Consider the following 14587-nt stretch of genomic DNA (forward strand, 5'->3'; position numbering starts at 1 on the left):
AACTCATAGTTGGGTCAATGTTAAGTGTAAAAGTAGTAAGTCGCTCAGAATTTAAACCATTATGGAAATCGAAACAAAAAGGTTTGCAATTAAATGTCCAAATGATATACTGAGCTGAAGCTTATTTTGCAACAAAGAAGAAAAAACAAAATGTGTGTCTAATTATAAAGGTAGTCAAATAATTGTTAAATATTGAATGTATGTATTATGAATATTTATAGTTGAACCCATTGCATTGAATCGCAACAAAAAAAAACATCAGCATGAAACCCAGAAAGAGAATTTTAAAGAACACATTTAAAAAATTACAAATTAATGGAAAAACTCATATACTCATACGTAATGCGGCCAGGTGGCATTAAATATTAAATATTAAACGCAAACATTAAGTGCAAAAAAACACAAAAACAGTAACGGCAAAAGTAAAAGGAAATTGTTAATTAACTTGTGGAAAATATTTACAAAATAACAAGCAGTTAGCACGGATCTGATGGTCGATTGTCGGTCAATTTCGGAAATGTACTCAGATACCTTCCAAGTTTCGCGGGAAAGACGGATTGAAGCCCCTCGACATAAGTAAATGTTAACATGTGCGTTTTTCAGTGGAAACTATATATTAAATTATACATATATATTTATTATACAAAAGGTATATGTTTATGGTGTATGCATGTATTGTATATAGTATCTCGATACATATAAATTAATGAAATGAAGCAATTACAATCGTATGGAATAAACGTAAAGGTAATAATAAAAAGGTTCAAAACATCATATGTATTGTTGGCTTTTCATTTTTCGCTTTCCCTCGCCACAATTTCCACGATTTCGCGATGTGAACTTCATTCCCGTTTCAGGTAGAGATGCAATGGATGGCTCGACGGTCTGTCCCGACGTTATGAGTGGTTGTTACTGCTATACGTATCTCTAAACTTTTTCTGAATTAACTGATATGCATTGTAGACTCTGTAGAATTTACAGCCGCCAATCGACAATAGCCATTGATAAGTCCAAATTGATTTTGAAAAGAAAACAAAGAGCGTTGAGTTAGTACAGGAAGTGCCTTTATAGCCGTTAGAGCTGGCTCACCTTTCTTTCGCCGCCTTGAAGGACTTCTTTCGCTGCTTGAGTAACGCCTTATCCTGGGCGGCGTCTGGGTTGGGCAGATCGTTGGGGGATATGGATGTCATGTTATCCGGATGGCAGAAGAAGGCGATCGAATGCCGACCACGAGCTCTAATGCTCTCCTGTTCGGGAATAACGACGCGATGTTGCTGTTTCGAAAAGAAATTAAAGAATATTAGTCTTTTTTTAAGAAACCTATACTATTTTTAAAACTTAAGTGATTTATCAAACAAATATTTGCTAAACTCATCACTTATTCCGACGTCATTGAGATGCCAGCCCTATTTCGTCAATCAGACTTGGTTATGAATTTAACAAATATTGGCCAAGACAAGGTCTATTATTAGATATGTGAGAAAATAACTTTCAATGCTACAATTACTGAGAAATTCCCATTAACGGGGCCAACCAAACATAGGATTAGTGACTCACCAGTGCGGGATAACGTTCCTGTGTCCAGATATTCAAAATCTGGCCACAGTTGACAAGAATGGAGCCGGGCAAGTGACCGACGCGGTTCCACTTCTCGCTTCCTGGCAACTTGATCTCGAGTCCGCCCTCTGAGTCCTGGGCCAGCAGGGTGAAAGTGCCATAGTCGACATGGGCAGGGCATCGGATGACTGCTCCATTGCCCAGTTTGTGCTCAAAAAGCTGGCCATTGGGGCCGTCTACCCCGTCGTTGAGGTCGTCTTCGTCGCGGGGATTGTGCTCCGGACGGAAGTCCGGCTGGTTGGAGAGACAGCGCTGGTAGCTGTACTGGCACCGACCCTTGATCACATCGTTCTGGCCGGGCTCGTCGTCCACCACCGGGGGATAGTAGAGCATGCGCAGGGAGCTCATGTTGTCGTGGTCGCCCGACAACATGTGTGAGTGCTTTTCGAGGAAGAAGGTGTGCGGAATGTCCAGCGAGACGGCCAGCGCCTGGAGGATGAAACTGGCCAGGGCCTTGAAGTCTGTCGCCAAGGTGCTGATGTGGTCCGCGAATCCGGGAAGCGGTTCCTCGGGCAGGTTCTGGGCATTCAGCGTGCTGATATTGAAGGCATGTCGCAGATCCGGAGCCTTTCCATCAAAACGATGCTGCTGTCCGCGACTCACGTAACCGTGTTTGTCGCCATCTGTTCGGATGTAATGTTGCTTGACATCCGGCGGCAGGTCCACAAAGTCATCCAGGTGATCCCAGGCAGTCTTGAGCTGCAAACCAAACAGAGGAAATATATTAAAAAATCTTAAGTCCATAATTTATGATTGAAATTAAGCAGTAAATGATAGGTTATCTGTTGCGAATGGCTATCAAAAATTTTTCGCAATCTTACCCGTAACTGTGAGTATTGATATTTAAATTTAGAACACTTCCATGGGAGTGACCTCTTACCTTCTCATCGGATATGCCGTGGTTGACCAGCAGCGCCATGCCCTTCTCGGAAAGGGCCTTCTTCAGCTGGTGACCCACGCGGTTGACCACCGACTTGACGGGCACCTCCTCGATACCTGAGAATAATCCGAAAAAGATGCGATTAGTGGGCGTGGGAATTGCCAGCGGAACTGCCACTTAATCGCTAATTGTTTTGTGGTCGCCCGGTTTTATGGATTCTTGGGATTGTATACCGCACCCCCCACTACCCACCACCCCCCTAACACCTGGTAGCCATAAAGAATTGCCCAAGTTTATGGCAGATTGTTCAATAAATTTGTGTGTATACAAGCGGCAATAAATACCCGTAGCTGTTTATCGAACACTTGGCCGTTGATTTTGAATGTCAGGGCCCATTGAGGAGCGTGGTCAGGGCATTGGATCCACGTGCCACTTGCATAAGACTCGGGGGGGAGTCCGGCCATCGGTACTCGACACTTGCCACTTGGGAGATAATTCAGGCAATTGGAATCTCGAATAAGCCATGCAAAATGCAGAAGGCGTGCTCGATAATTCGCAATACAGCACCGAATGCAATAAAAGGTAAAATGCAATCAATTTAAATGCGAATGCAATGGCGCTGCCGATGGCGGTAATGGCGATGCGCGGCATTGACAACGCTCGACGGAAAATTAAATAGAAAATGGCGAGGAAAACCGCAGCGGAAGTCGTTCCACACCGTTTCCCCTGCAGTTGAAAGTCCAATGCTATCCGGCAGATAGTATCTATCTGGAAGAAGAGGACGACACCCTTGGAGATATCGAATTGCCGGGCCGCTAATGTGATCACTTACTCATTCAGTTCGGACCAGTCATGAATGAAAGCAGGGGAATGCAAAGCAATTGCAAACAAGTCGTCAGCCCTTGTCCCACCGGGCGTATGCGCAATCTATAAATAGGTTTCCCATAACCCGTTGCTGGAAATTACTTTTGCCTGCCCGGTCTGCCCTCAACGCCGTTTCGAGTCCGTGACGCACTCTCCGCCGTACAGATAAGATTCTATATAATTTATTTATTTCTATTTTTCTTTTAGTATTTCCCTGTTAATAACAATTACGCTTTGTTGGGGTCTGAGGCGTGGCTCTTATCAGCCTAGAAGTTGCCAGGCGGCAATTGAAATTTTGCCGGAAAGCATTCACCCGTATAGGAGACAAATTACGGATTCCGAACGATGATGATGAGGCGACTCTACACATGTACATTTTATACAGAGTAGTAGCTCGGCTTGGAGAGGTCAGCCGGGCGAATTGAATGATTTCAATTGACGCCAGGCGGATCGCCTTTCGTTTTCATTTGATGGTTTTATTTTTGTTTTGGTCGCTGTTTTATTTTGTATTTTTCTGTGCGGTTTCTGTTTGCATGCAATTCAATTAGGCGGCAATTGGGATGCGAGTCGCTTTTCAATTTGCCATTTCCAACGGCCCCGCATGCCATCGAGCTTTTAGTGCTAACTTGTTGCTAATCGAGCTAATTGAGTCAGTAGTTTCACAACAAGGAGGAGGCCGAATTCGCTCGAAGATCATCTCGTCTAGGCACTGCGCACAATTCAACATTGTTTTCCCTCCATTTGTCTGGAATTCCTTTCTTCGGGCTTATCGTTTTATGCATTTATGGACAGGCACACATAAATGGCGGGCACGCGTTTGAATTTAATTGCGTGGGCGCTTGAACTCATTTCTGGTTCGATTGATTTTCAACTGAAGTGGTAATTGCTTTTTGGTATCCGGCAGAGTCCACTCACGGTCACCGAATAGCTTTCCATGGAATTCCAAACAGCGAATGCTCTTTCCCCCTTATTCTCTTACTTTATGAATCAGCCAACAGAGTTTAATTTTAAAAAAATGTATTTTCAGTTATATAAGTATCTAAATGTGTTCCTTTGTTGATCCAAGTGTTTCCAGGAGCATTGTACTTTAGTAGGAGCTGTAGCCTGTACATTCCAGTCAGTTAAACGAGGAAATAAGATACCATATATCTTATCATCATCACTAAGTTTGGAAATGAATTTCTCATTTGCTTCCCAGTTATATGTACCTCTCGGTTTTAGGGTATTTTTAAGCTTTTTAAACTGCTATTTAAGCCAGAGAAATGTGGCACGTGTCCATAAGCCTGCTTGTCAATAGATTGCCAAGAGCTGCAAGCCACATTCATAAATGTATAACAAATTGGCAAGTCAACTGACGGGAGGCATGTGACTTTTGGATAAAAATAACTACTCAAAATTTAGCGAAAAACGTTGAAAGGAAAATAATTAAATTATGGCAATTTGGCAGAGCTAACGCTGATTACAGTCGCTCGGAAATGTGCGATGACAAGTTATTCCATGATGCAATCTCAGATAAGTCTTTCGATTCTTGGATGACAATGACTTGTACAACTCGTGCTCCCAGCGGCTGGGCTAGTATTTAGATTTCAGATGAGTCTTTTCGTTTCATTTTCCTTAAAACAGTAATTAAAGCTACTTGGAGTACAATGTACCTAAGCCATAATCGTAGTCATGTGGTCGCAGATATACATATAGTAGATGTGAAACTCATAGTTGGGTCAATGTTAAGTGTAAAAGTAGTAAGTCGCTCAGAATTTAAACCATTATGGAAATCGAAACAAAAAGGTTTGCAATTAAATGTCCAAATGATATACTGAGCTGAAGCTTATTTTGCAACAAAGAAGAAAAAACAAAATGTGTGTCTAATTATAAAGGTAGTCAAATAATTGTTAAATATTGAATGTATGTATTATGAATATTTATAGTTGAACCCATTGCATTGAATCGCAACAAAAAAAAACATCAGCATGAAACCCAGAAAGAGAATTTTAAAGAACACATTTAAAAAATTACAAATTAATGGAAAAACTCATATACTCATACGTAATGCGGCCAGGTGGCATTAAATATTAAATATTAAACGCAAACATTAAGTGCAAAAAAACACAAAAACAGTAACGGCAAAAGTAAAAGGAAATTGTTAATTAACTTGTGGAAAATATTTACAAAATAACAAGCAGTTAGCACGGATCTGATGGTCGATTGTCGGTCAATTTCGGAAATGTACTCAGATACCTTCCAAGTTTCGCGGGAAAGACGGATTGAAGCCCCTCGACATAAGTAAATGTTAACATGTGCGTTTTTCAGTGGAAACTATATATTAAATTATACATATATATTTATTATACAAAAGGTATATGTTTATGGTGTATGCATGTATTGTATATAGTATCTCGATACATATAAATTAATGAAATGAAGCAATTACAATCGTATGGAATAAACGTAAAGGTAATAATAAAAAGGTTCAAAACATCATATGTATTGTTGGCTTTTCATTTTTCGCTTTCCCTCGCCACAATTTCCACGATTTCGCGATGTGAACTTCATTCCCGTTTCAGGTAGAGATGCAATGGATGGCTCGACGGTCTGTCCCGACGTTATGAGTGGTTGTTACTGCTATACGTATCTCTAAACTTTTTCTGAATTAACTGATATGCATTGTAGACTCTGTAGAATTTACAGCCGCCAATCGACAATAGCCATTGATAAGTCCAAATTGATTTTGAAAAGAAAACAAAGAGCGTTGAGTTAGTACAGGAAGTGCCTTTATAGCCGTTAGAGCTGGCTCACCTTTCTTTCGCCGCCTTGAAGGACTTCTTTCGCTGCTTGAGTAACGCCTTATCCTGGGCGGCGTCTGGGTTGGGCAGATCGTTGGGGGATATGGATGTCATGTTATCCGGATGGCAGAAGAAGGCGATCGAATGCCGACCACGAGCTCTAATGCTCTCCTGTTCGGGAATAACGACGCGATGTTGCTGTTTCGAAAAGAAATTAAAGAATATTAGTCTTTTTTTAAGAAACCTATACTATTTTTAAAACTTAAGTGATTTATCAAACAAATATTTGCTAAACTCATCACTTATTCCGACGTCATTGAGATGCCAGCCCTATTTCGTCAATCAGACTTGGTTATGAATTTAACAAATATTGGCCAAGACAAGGTCTATTATTAGATATGTGAGAAAATAACTTTCAATGCTACAATTACTGAGAAATTCCCATTAACGGGGCCAACCAAACATAGGATTAGTGACTCACCAGTGCGGGATAACGTTCCTGTGTCCAGATATTCAAAATCTGGCCACAGTTGACAAGAATGGAGCCGGGCAAGTGACCGACGCGGTTCCACTTCTCGCTTCCTGGCAACTTGATCTCGAGTCCGCCCTCTGAGTCCTGGGCCAGCAGGGTGAAAGTGCCATAGTCGACATGGGCAGGGCATCGGATGACTGCTCCATTGCCCAGTTTGTGCTCAAAAAGCTGGCCATTGGGGCCGTCTACCCCGTCGTTGAGGTCGTCTTCGTCGCGGGGATTGTGCTCCGGACGGAAGTCCGGCTGGTTGGAGAGACAGCGCTGGTAGCTGTACTGGCACCGACCCTTGATCACATCGTTCTGGCCGGGCTCGTCGTCCACCACCGGGGGATAGTAGAGCATGCGCAGGGAGCTCATGTTGTCGTGGTCGCCCGACAACATGTGTGAGTGCTTTTCGAGGAAGAAGGTGTGCGGAATGTCCAGCGAGACGGCCAGCGCCTGGAGGATGAAACTGGCCAGGGCCTTGAAGTCTGTCGCCAAGGTGCTGATGTGGTCCGCGAATCCGGGAAGCGGTTCCTCGGGCAGGTTCTGGGCATTCAGCGTGCTGATATTGAAGGCATGTCGCAGATCCGGAGCCTTTCCATCAAAACGATGCTGCTGTCCGCGACTCACGTAACCGTGTTTGTCGCCATCTGTTCGGATGTAATGTTGCTTGACATCCGGCGGCAGGTCCACAAAGTCATCCAGGTGATCCCAGGCAGTCTTGAGCTGCAAACCAAACAGAGGAAATATATTAAAAAATCTTAAGTCCATAATTTATGATTGAAATTAAGCAGTAAATGATAGGTTATCTGTTGCGAATGGCTATCAAAAATTTTTCGCAATCTTACCCGTAACTGTGAGTATTGATATTTAAATTTAGAACACTTCCATGGGAGTGACCTCTTACCTTCTCATCGGATATGCCGTGGTTGACCAGCAGCGCCATGCCCTTCTCGGAAAGGGCCTTCTTCAGCTGGTGACCCACGCGGTTGACCACCGACTTGACGGGCACCTCCTCGATACCTGAGAATAATCCGAAAAAGATGCGATTAGTGGGCGTGGGAATTGCCAGCGGAACTGCCACTTAATCGCTAATTGTTTTGTGGTCGCCCGGTTTTATGGATTCTTGGGATTGTATACCGCACCCCCCACTACCCACCACCCCCCTAACACCTGGTAGCCATAAAGAATTGCCCAAGTTTATGGCAGATTGTTCAATAAATTTGTGTGTATACAAGCGGCAATAAATACCCGTAGCTGTTTATCGAACACTTGGCCGTTGATTTTGAATGTCAGGGCCCATTGAGGAGCGTGGTCAGGGCATTGGATCCACGTGCCACTTGCATAAGACTCGGGGGGGAGTCCGGCCATCGGTACTCGACACTTGCCACTTGGGAGATAATTCAGGCAATTGGAATCTCGAATAAGCCATGCAAAATGCAGAAGGCGTGCTCGATAATTCGCAATACAGCACCGAATGCAATAAAAGGTAAAATGCAATCAATTTAAATGCGAATGCAATGGCGCTGCCGATGGCGGTAATGGCGATGCGCGGCATTGACAACGCTCGACGGAAAATTAAATAGAAAATGGCGAGGAAAACCGCAGCGGAAGTCGTTCCACACCGTTTCCCCTGCAGTTGAAAGTCCAATGCTATCCGGCAGATAGTATCTATCTGGAAGAAGAGGACGACACCCTTGGAGATATCGAATTGCCGGGCCGCTAATGTGATCACTTACTCATTCAGTTCGGACCAGTCATGAATGAAAGCAGGGGAATGCAAAGCAATTGCAAACAAGTCGTCAGCCCTTGTCCCACCGGGCGTATGCGCAATCTATAAATAGGTTTCCCATAACCCGTTGCTGGAAATTACTTTTGCCTGCCCGGTCTGCCCTCAACGCCGTTTCGAGTCCGTGACGCACTCTCCGCCGTACAGATAAGATTCTATATAATTTATTTATTTCTATTTTTCTTTTAGTATTTCCCTGTTAATAACAATTACGCTTTGTTGGGGTCTGAGGCGTGGCTCTTATCAGCCTAGAAGTTGCCAGGCGGCAATTGAAATTTTGCCGGAAAGCATTCACCCGTATAGGAGACAAATTACGGATTCCGAACGATGATGATGAGGCGACTCTACACATGTACATTTTATACAGAGTAGTAGCTCGGCTTGGAGAGGTCAGCCGGGCGAATTGAATGATTTCAATTGACGCCAGGCGGATCGCCTTTCGTTTTCATTTGATGGTTTTATTTTTGTTTTGGTCGCTGTTTTATTTTGTATTTTTCTGTGCGGTTTCTGTTTGCATGCAATTCAATTAGGCGGCAATTGGGATGCGAGTCGCTTTTCAATTTGCCATTTCCAACGGCCCCGCATGCCATCGAGCTTTTAGTGCTAACTTGTTGCTAATCGAGCTAATTGAGTCAGTAGTTTCACAACAAGGAGGAGGCCGAATTCGCTCGAAGATCATCTCGTCTAGGCACTGCGCACAATTCAACATTGTTTTCCCTCCATTTGTCTGGAATTCCTTTCTTCGGGCTTATCGTTTTATGCATTTATGGACAGGCACACATAAATGGCGGGCACGCGTTTGAATTTAATTGCGTGGGCGCTTGAACTCATTTCTGGTTCGATTGATTTTCAACTGAAGTGGTAATTGCTTTTTGGTATCCGGCAGAGTCCACTCACGGTCACCGAATAAGCCTTTAAACTAAATCCACAAATAGATCCCCAATTGGCCACTCGTATTCCTCGCTTGAATTAATTCGATTCAATATTTATAGACCTATTTCGCCGCATATATCTGTACATATGTATGTATGGGCCATTATGGTTTGGCAATTTAGTTGCGGAATTTTTGCCCAGAAATATGGCAGGGCTGTATATTTTATTTATAGAAAACTGAAATGCAGGAAAGTGGCCTGGATGCGGGGAAATGGTTAGCAGATGTCCGCCTAATGGAAAAATAATTTCAATGGCATTGGAATATCAGTACAGAAGTCAACGGCATCGTGGTAATTGGTTGACTTTCAATGAAGCTTAGCATCCCTCTGACAATGGGGGAGAGTGTGCGAAAGCCGAGTTCTGAAGGCTGCAGTTCTGTATTTAGTTTGTTTGTCCAGCTGCCTGTCGAAATTGTGTCGTTTGTGTGGCGATGGGGTCAAGTGAAATCCACAAAAGCTGGCAAAGTCTTGACAAAAAACAGGCAGAACGCGATTGTGGGGCCTGGCACGTCACTTTATAAGCCAAGAATCAACAGGTTTTAGCTGGTTCAAATCGGTTATGGCCAAAGCCCAACTACTTAACATGCTGGCACTGTTGTTGTCCGTTGTATTTCGGTTAAAAACATTTGTCGCTGCCGCATGTTTCCGAATTAAGCAAGGTGAGGCCCAGTCCGGCCCGGCCTGACGATGACGCGCTATTCTCTGGGGATTCACTAACCAGATGCGTCACGGGCCGACGCATTTGTCGCCAAACCAGGTTCCAGGTAACTGGTAGCGGCAATCGACAGTGTGCAAATAAAGCTGCACCAACAGCAGCCAGACCAAACCAAACAGAGTAAATAAGGTGCCTCGCTGGCACTCACTCCCCCTTATTTCTGTTTTTCTGCTTTTCAGTGCACCGAGAATGGCGGCAATCACAGCAACAAAAGCAGTGCAAATAAAATCAGGTTTCGTAACTCAAATAATGTAAATATTGTGATGCGTTCTGTTTGTGTTTCCGCACTAAGCTGCTGCCACTCCATTTTCCATGGGAACTACAACTATGGGGGCTCTGATGGCATTGGGGAACCCAAAATAAAAACATTCCACAAATGCCACAAGTCCGACTTCCATGTAGTTCAAAAACCTCTCCACCTCGATATCGAAATAAAAACAAAACACAAACAAAACGAAAAACAAGAAAAAATCCAATTGAAGTTCCGTTGACATAAAAATGCCGCAAGGCAGCTATTTAATTGCTTCTAGCTGCTTGGGGGGGTCAATGGCTGTGATTTTCGAGAAGGTCAAGAGCCAGCGAGTGTCGGAATCAAGGCTAAGCCTTGCTGTACTTGCTCTGCTCGGGAAACGACTTCAAGTGTGTACCCCAACAATGGGTGAGCCCTCAGATAAGCAGGCAGTGCGTATGCGCTATATTTCCATGGCGCATTACCTGAAAGGGAAAAACTGTGTCACGTATCGGCAAAGACCCAGTTAACACACTGCTGGGTATGGCTTCCAAATAAGCAAATGGAAATTTTTGTCAAGACCCAAATAAAGCGGCCAGAGAAGCGTGGGGAAGAACAAACAAAGATATAAAATCTTGAAGAACAAATTTTATGCTTGGAATACCAAATCACAGGTTGGTTTTTTAACAAATGCCTAATATTTCAAATACTTTGCAACAAAAAATTGCAACAAGTCATGTCGTATTCAAGTGCTGTAATAAATTACCGAGATTGTGTCATATCCGTCATGATCTATCGACGGCTGTGATTTTTAGAGCCTGCAAATCCCATTGATTCAACTGATTTGGAGAACAATGATTGACCAATTACTCATGTTGAGTTCGATTGCCCAGAAAACACCAGGCCTCAACAACGTGATACAGTACCTTTGTATGCGCTTTATTAAAATACTTCAGAGATTAACTATCTACACTCAATTAGGTTGACTTTCGACGATAAGGTTAAAAAGGTCTACACTTCTGGGGCGGAAGATTTGCTTCAGATTCCAGATCACATTTGCATTATTCATTTGTACCTGGCGGGATCAGGTGTCGGTTGCACAAGTCAATAATTATTAACAATTAACTGCGACGTAGTTGTAGCGCCACGAACAGAACAAATTAAGTAAGTGCAATTAACCGAGCCCTGAACAAACCGGAGTCAGTCACTAAAAACCAATCAGTCGATGACTCAACGCAGCAATTGTACTTAATTACCAAAGTCACAGCTGACTTTGGAGTTATCGTGTAGGGAAAGTATTCGAGTATCGAGTATTCGTTTTTAAAATCCTAAGTATATGTAATAATTTTTATCGAAAAATGACTATTTTTAATGGCATACGAGTCAAGAAGTCTGTTTTTAGCAAAACTCTGATTCATGGGATTTTTGCTGATTTCTTGAAAATATTTTTGAGTGTCTGTGTGGCTTATAATTAGTATTTCGATGTTTTCTTTTATGAATTTTATGAAAAACCATTGACCTATAATTCAAGTGAAAATTTTTAAATTAAACAATGATTAATTCCTTATAATTGGGAAGTTATTAAGACCACAACGAAACAGGTTTCGGCTCCAAAAGTGAAATCAAAACAAACTGATTGGGAGTTCCCTGATGATTTTAGGTCTTGTGCTTGAATGTCAGTTGACAGTCACAGATAAGTTAATTTTCATAATTAAAAAAAAGTTCCCCATTGATGGGAAATCAACTAGTTTGTGAATGTTATTTTTCGCCGTGCACGAAGGCAGAAAGCTGGCAGAAATCGCCGCCTAGCAACCAGTTGGAGTGGCGATCAGCCGCCATATGTGTGGTGGTGGTGGGATCGGATGGGCTATACATGGCTATATATGGCTTAGGCCGGGGGGAGCTTCGAGGGGGGAGCGCTGAGTGGGGTGTAAAGGGGTGGTGTGTGTACTTACCACAGTGGGCGAGATCGATGATCGGCACCACGCTGCGAGAGAGGAGCGTGTCGAGTTTGTCGTCGCTGGTTTTCGTTTTTATCATTTTGCCGGAGTAGCTAAATATGTAGCTAAATGTGTGAATATGTCTAGAGTTCTTTGGTTTCGAGGGGACGAACACTCGCCGCACTTGTGCACGCTTTATCACAAAGCCACGGAGAAGTCAGGCCGGAGAGCGGAGGATCCCGAAGACCTGGTGGTGGCGGTTGACTAAATGGAACTGAATGACAGACCCGATTATTATGATTGTTATTATTATTATTGGTTCAGCGAATAAAAAAACAAACATTCAAATCACCGATCCAAGTTCTCTTTTATTTGTTTTTTTCAGATTGTTTAATTTTCACGTATTTTGTTTTTGCGGCAGCTTTTGTTTTTGTTTGCTCTTTGAATGACAGGCGGTCAGCAGAAAATCGGCATTAAGGGGGTAATACTAACGATCCGAACCAAAATCCGAAACGATTCGATTCGGTTTTTATTGGGAAGGGCGCGTGGCGGACGAGAGGCGATCGAGGAATCGATCGAACGCGGCGCACTTCTTCGACAGACTGAACTGTCTTGGGTCTCTGGGACTGGGGGGACTAGTACACCCGGTTCTAGAGCTTATCGCGACCCAACTGGCAATACTTTTGCGTCAGTTTACGATTTTATTTTGCACCAAAGCCGAAAGGCTGGCCAACTGATTACGGTTTAGAGAGGGCAGGTACTCCCTGCATGTGCGTCGCAATTAGATAAAATTTAATCAAATCAAAAATTGTGATAACTAAATTAGCACTTGTTGCTCCCAAGGGGTGGCGGTAGCTGGGGCTGGGGCTGGGGCTGGGCTGGGGCGGACACAGATGAGCTGTACTTGCGGGCCCCTTCGCCTCTCGGACATACATGTGCTTATGCGAAAGGTGAGACTATCCGCAGCCGTCAACAGGTAGCTAGTAGCTACACACACATCCCGTACCGTCTCGCCTCGGTTTGCTTTTGCAATATTTGTGATGGCCATTAACAACATTGGCGTAGCCGTAGCTCAGGTATACGACATGGAGGTCCAGGTGTATGGGTAATTCGCAAGATACAGATACAACCGCAGCCACAGATGCGGCGGTGTGAGACTTGAGCGGCAGCAATATGTATCTTGTATCTGGCAGATCTCGTTTACCGTTGAACGGCACTCGAACTCAGGTGTGAGCCCTCCTGTGTATCATCCCAGCTGAGCTAAAAAACTGAGAGTGTATGGGGTGTTGTATCTTGTTGCCAAGGGAGAAGTAAGGAAACGCCAGATGAGCAAAGTCTGGCTGGCCTTCTGGCAGTCTGCATGGATTTTTTCCATGTTCCATGACTCCGAAAAAGGGGAGGGAGAGGGTGGGCATGAGTAAGCGTTTGTCGACGCTGGCAAAAACAAAATACACCGAAGTAATTCACTTCAACCCGCCTATTCAGCTTAAAAATATTGTGATTTACACGGCAGTTTCACGGCTAGAGAAGGAGGATTGGCTTACAGTGAAAATTCGCTTTCTTTTTTCGCACAGTTAGTTAGGTTTCGCTTTTCATCGAACGACCAACCCACCGAATGACCCGACACGATCCACAAAAGTTGGCCAACAATCTACTTAGTCAATTTTTGTATCTCTTTCTGATGCTTTTTTTGCACACTTTCCATCATTTTGTAACACACAACGCGAATTTAACCTAGATACCCCTGTACGGGTGCGGCGTTCGAAACGAAAGGTATTTTCACAAAACTCAGATGAAGGATATGTATCGCCGATCCAGTGTTCAATCCTTTTGGATTTCGACCACTAGTTAGCAACTAAGAGGCCGCTAATCGCAGAACGGAAACGCAGAACAACGCGCGGGCACAACCTCCCCGTACAACGAATTTTTTTCGAGTGATCAAGAGTATCTAGCGCCACTGTGCCGCTGTTTGGAGATATTTTCACAGAGATTGAAACTCGGTTCCACTGTGTGAAAATAGTGGGGCCAACGCCAATGAGGGCTTTACTTTAGTGTGGCCATGGGACCCACAACAGCTGATTGATCTTCTTCCAACCGGTTCTTAAAAATTGGAAGGGAACATAGAAGATTTTCTTCTTAAAAAATTTTAAAAACTAAAAGATTGGTAACAATCGTGAAAGAGTGTTATTGTTTAATTCATTCCCATTTGAAAGTAACAACTACTGATCGACGATCAATCTGAATCTTGATTCCAGCAGATAGTTTATATCGATAGTTCGATATTTGTATCTTCACGCGCCACGATCAGACGTTATCTTACGAATGGA

General features: G+C 43.4%; 2 protein-coding genes across 4 annotated transcripts; both read right to left on the reverse strand.

Moving 5' to 3' along the window:
- Positions 1-616: 616 nt before the first annotated feature.
- Positions 617-2645, reverse strand: LOC122321642 (uncharacterized). The gene is made up of 4 exons (XM_043212405.2): positions 2498-2645; positions 1558-2316; positions 1090-1274; positions 617-966 (listed from the first exon to the last, which is right to left on the reverse strand). Exons 1-4 carry the CDS (start codon positions 2534-2536, stop codon positions 897-899), a joined length of 1053 nt encoding a protein of 350 aa, XP_043068340.2. The 5' UTR covers positions 2537-2645; the 3' UTR covers positions 617-896.
- A 3036-nt stretch (positions 2646-5681) lies between these two features.
- LOC108127455 (uncharacterized) lies at positions 5682-14250 on the reverse strand. Of its 3 annotated transcripts, none has more exons than XM_017244542.3 (6): positions 13873-14250; positions 12276-12534; positions 7563-7678; positions 6623-7381; positions 6155-6339; positions 5682-6031 (listed from the first exon to the last, which is right to left on the reverse strand). In XM_017244542.3, exons 2-6 carry the CDS (start codon positions 12358-12360, stop codon positions 5962-5964), a joined length of 1215 nt encoding a protein of 404 aa, XP_017100031.1. In that variant the 5' UTR covers positions 12361-12534; positions 13873-14250; the 3' UTR covers positions 5682-5961. The 3 variants fall into 3 exon arrangements, with proteins under 3 accessions (XP_017100031.1, XP_017100029.1, XP_017100032.1); XM_017244540.3 differs by having other exon boundaries at positions 13805-14250; XM_017244543.3 differs by lacking the exon at positions 13873-14250 and adding an exon at positions 12753-13021.
- Between the last annotated feature and the right edge of the window lie 337 nt (positions 14251-14587).

The sequence above is a fragment of the Drosophila bipectinata genome, chromosome 3R (assembly GCF_030179905.1).
Source record: "Drosophila bipectinata strain 14024-0381.07 chromosome 3R, DbipHiC1v2, whole genome shotgun sequence".
NCBI lineage: Eukaryota > Metazoa > Arthropoda > Insecta > Diptera > Drosophilidae > Drosophila > Drosophila bipectinata.

What these genes read in the sequence shown, in the direction of transcription:
- LOC108127455 (XM_017244542.3), bottom strand. Translation starts at nt 12,360, where the DNA reads ATGATAAAAACGAAAACCAGCGACGACAAACTCGACACGCTCCTCTCT. An exon ending in CATCGATCTCGCCCACTGTG is followed by an intron (nt 7,679 to 12,275) that starts GTAAGTACACAC and finishes GATTATTCTCAG; the next exon opens with GTATCGAGGAGGTGCCCGTC. An exon ending in TTCAAGGCGGCGAAAGAAAG is followed by an intron (nt 6,032 to 6,154) that starts GTGAGCCAGCTC and finishes TAAATTCTACAG; the next exon opens with AGTCTACAATGCATATCAGT.
- LOC122321642 (XM_043212405.2), bottom strand. Translation starts at nt 2,536, where the DNA reads ATGGCGCTGCTGGTCAACCACGGCATATCCGATGAGAAG. An exon ending in ACGGCATATCCGATGAGAAG is followed by an intron (nt 2,317 to 2,497) that starts GTAAGAGGTCAC and finishes TTTGGTTTGCAG; the next exon opens with CTCAAGACTGCCTGGGATCA. An exon ending in AGGAACGTTATCCCGCACTG is followed by an intron (nt 1,275 to 1,557) that starts GTGAGTCACTAA and finishes TTTTCGAAACAG; the next exon opens with CAACATCGCGTCGTTATTCC.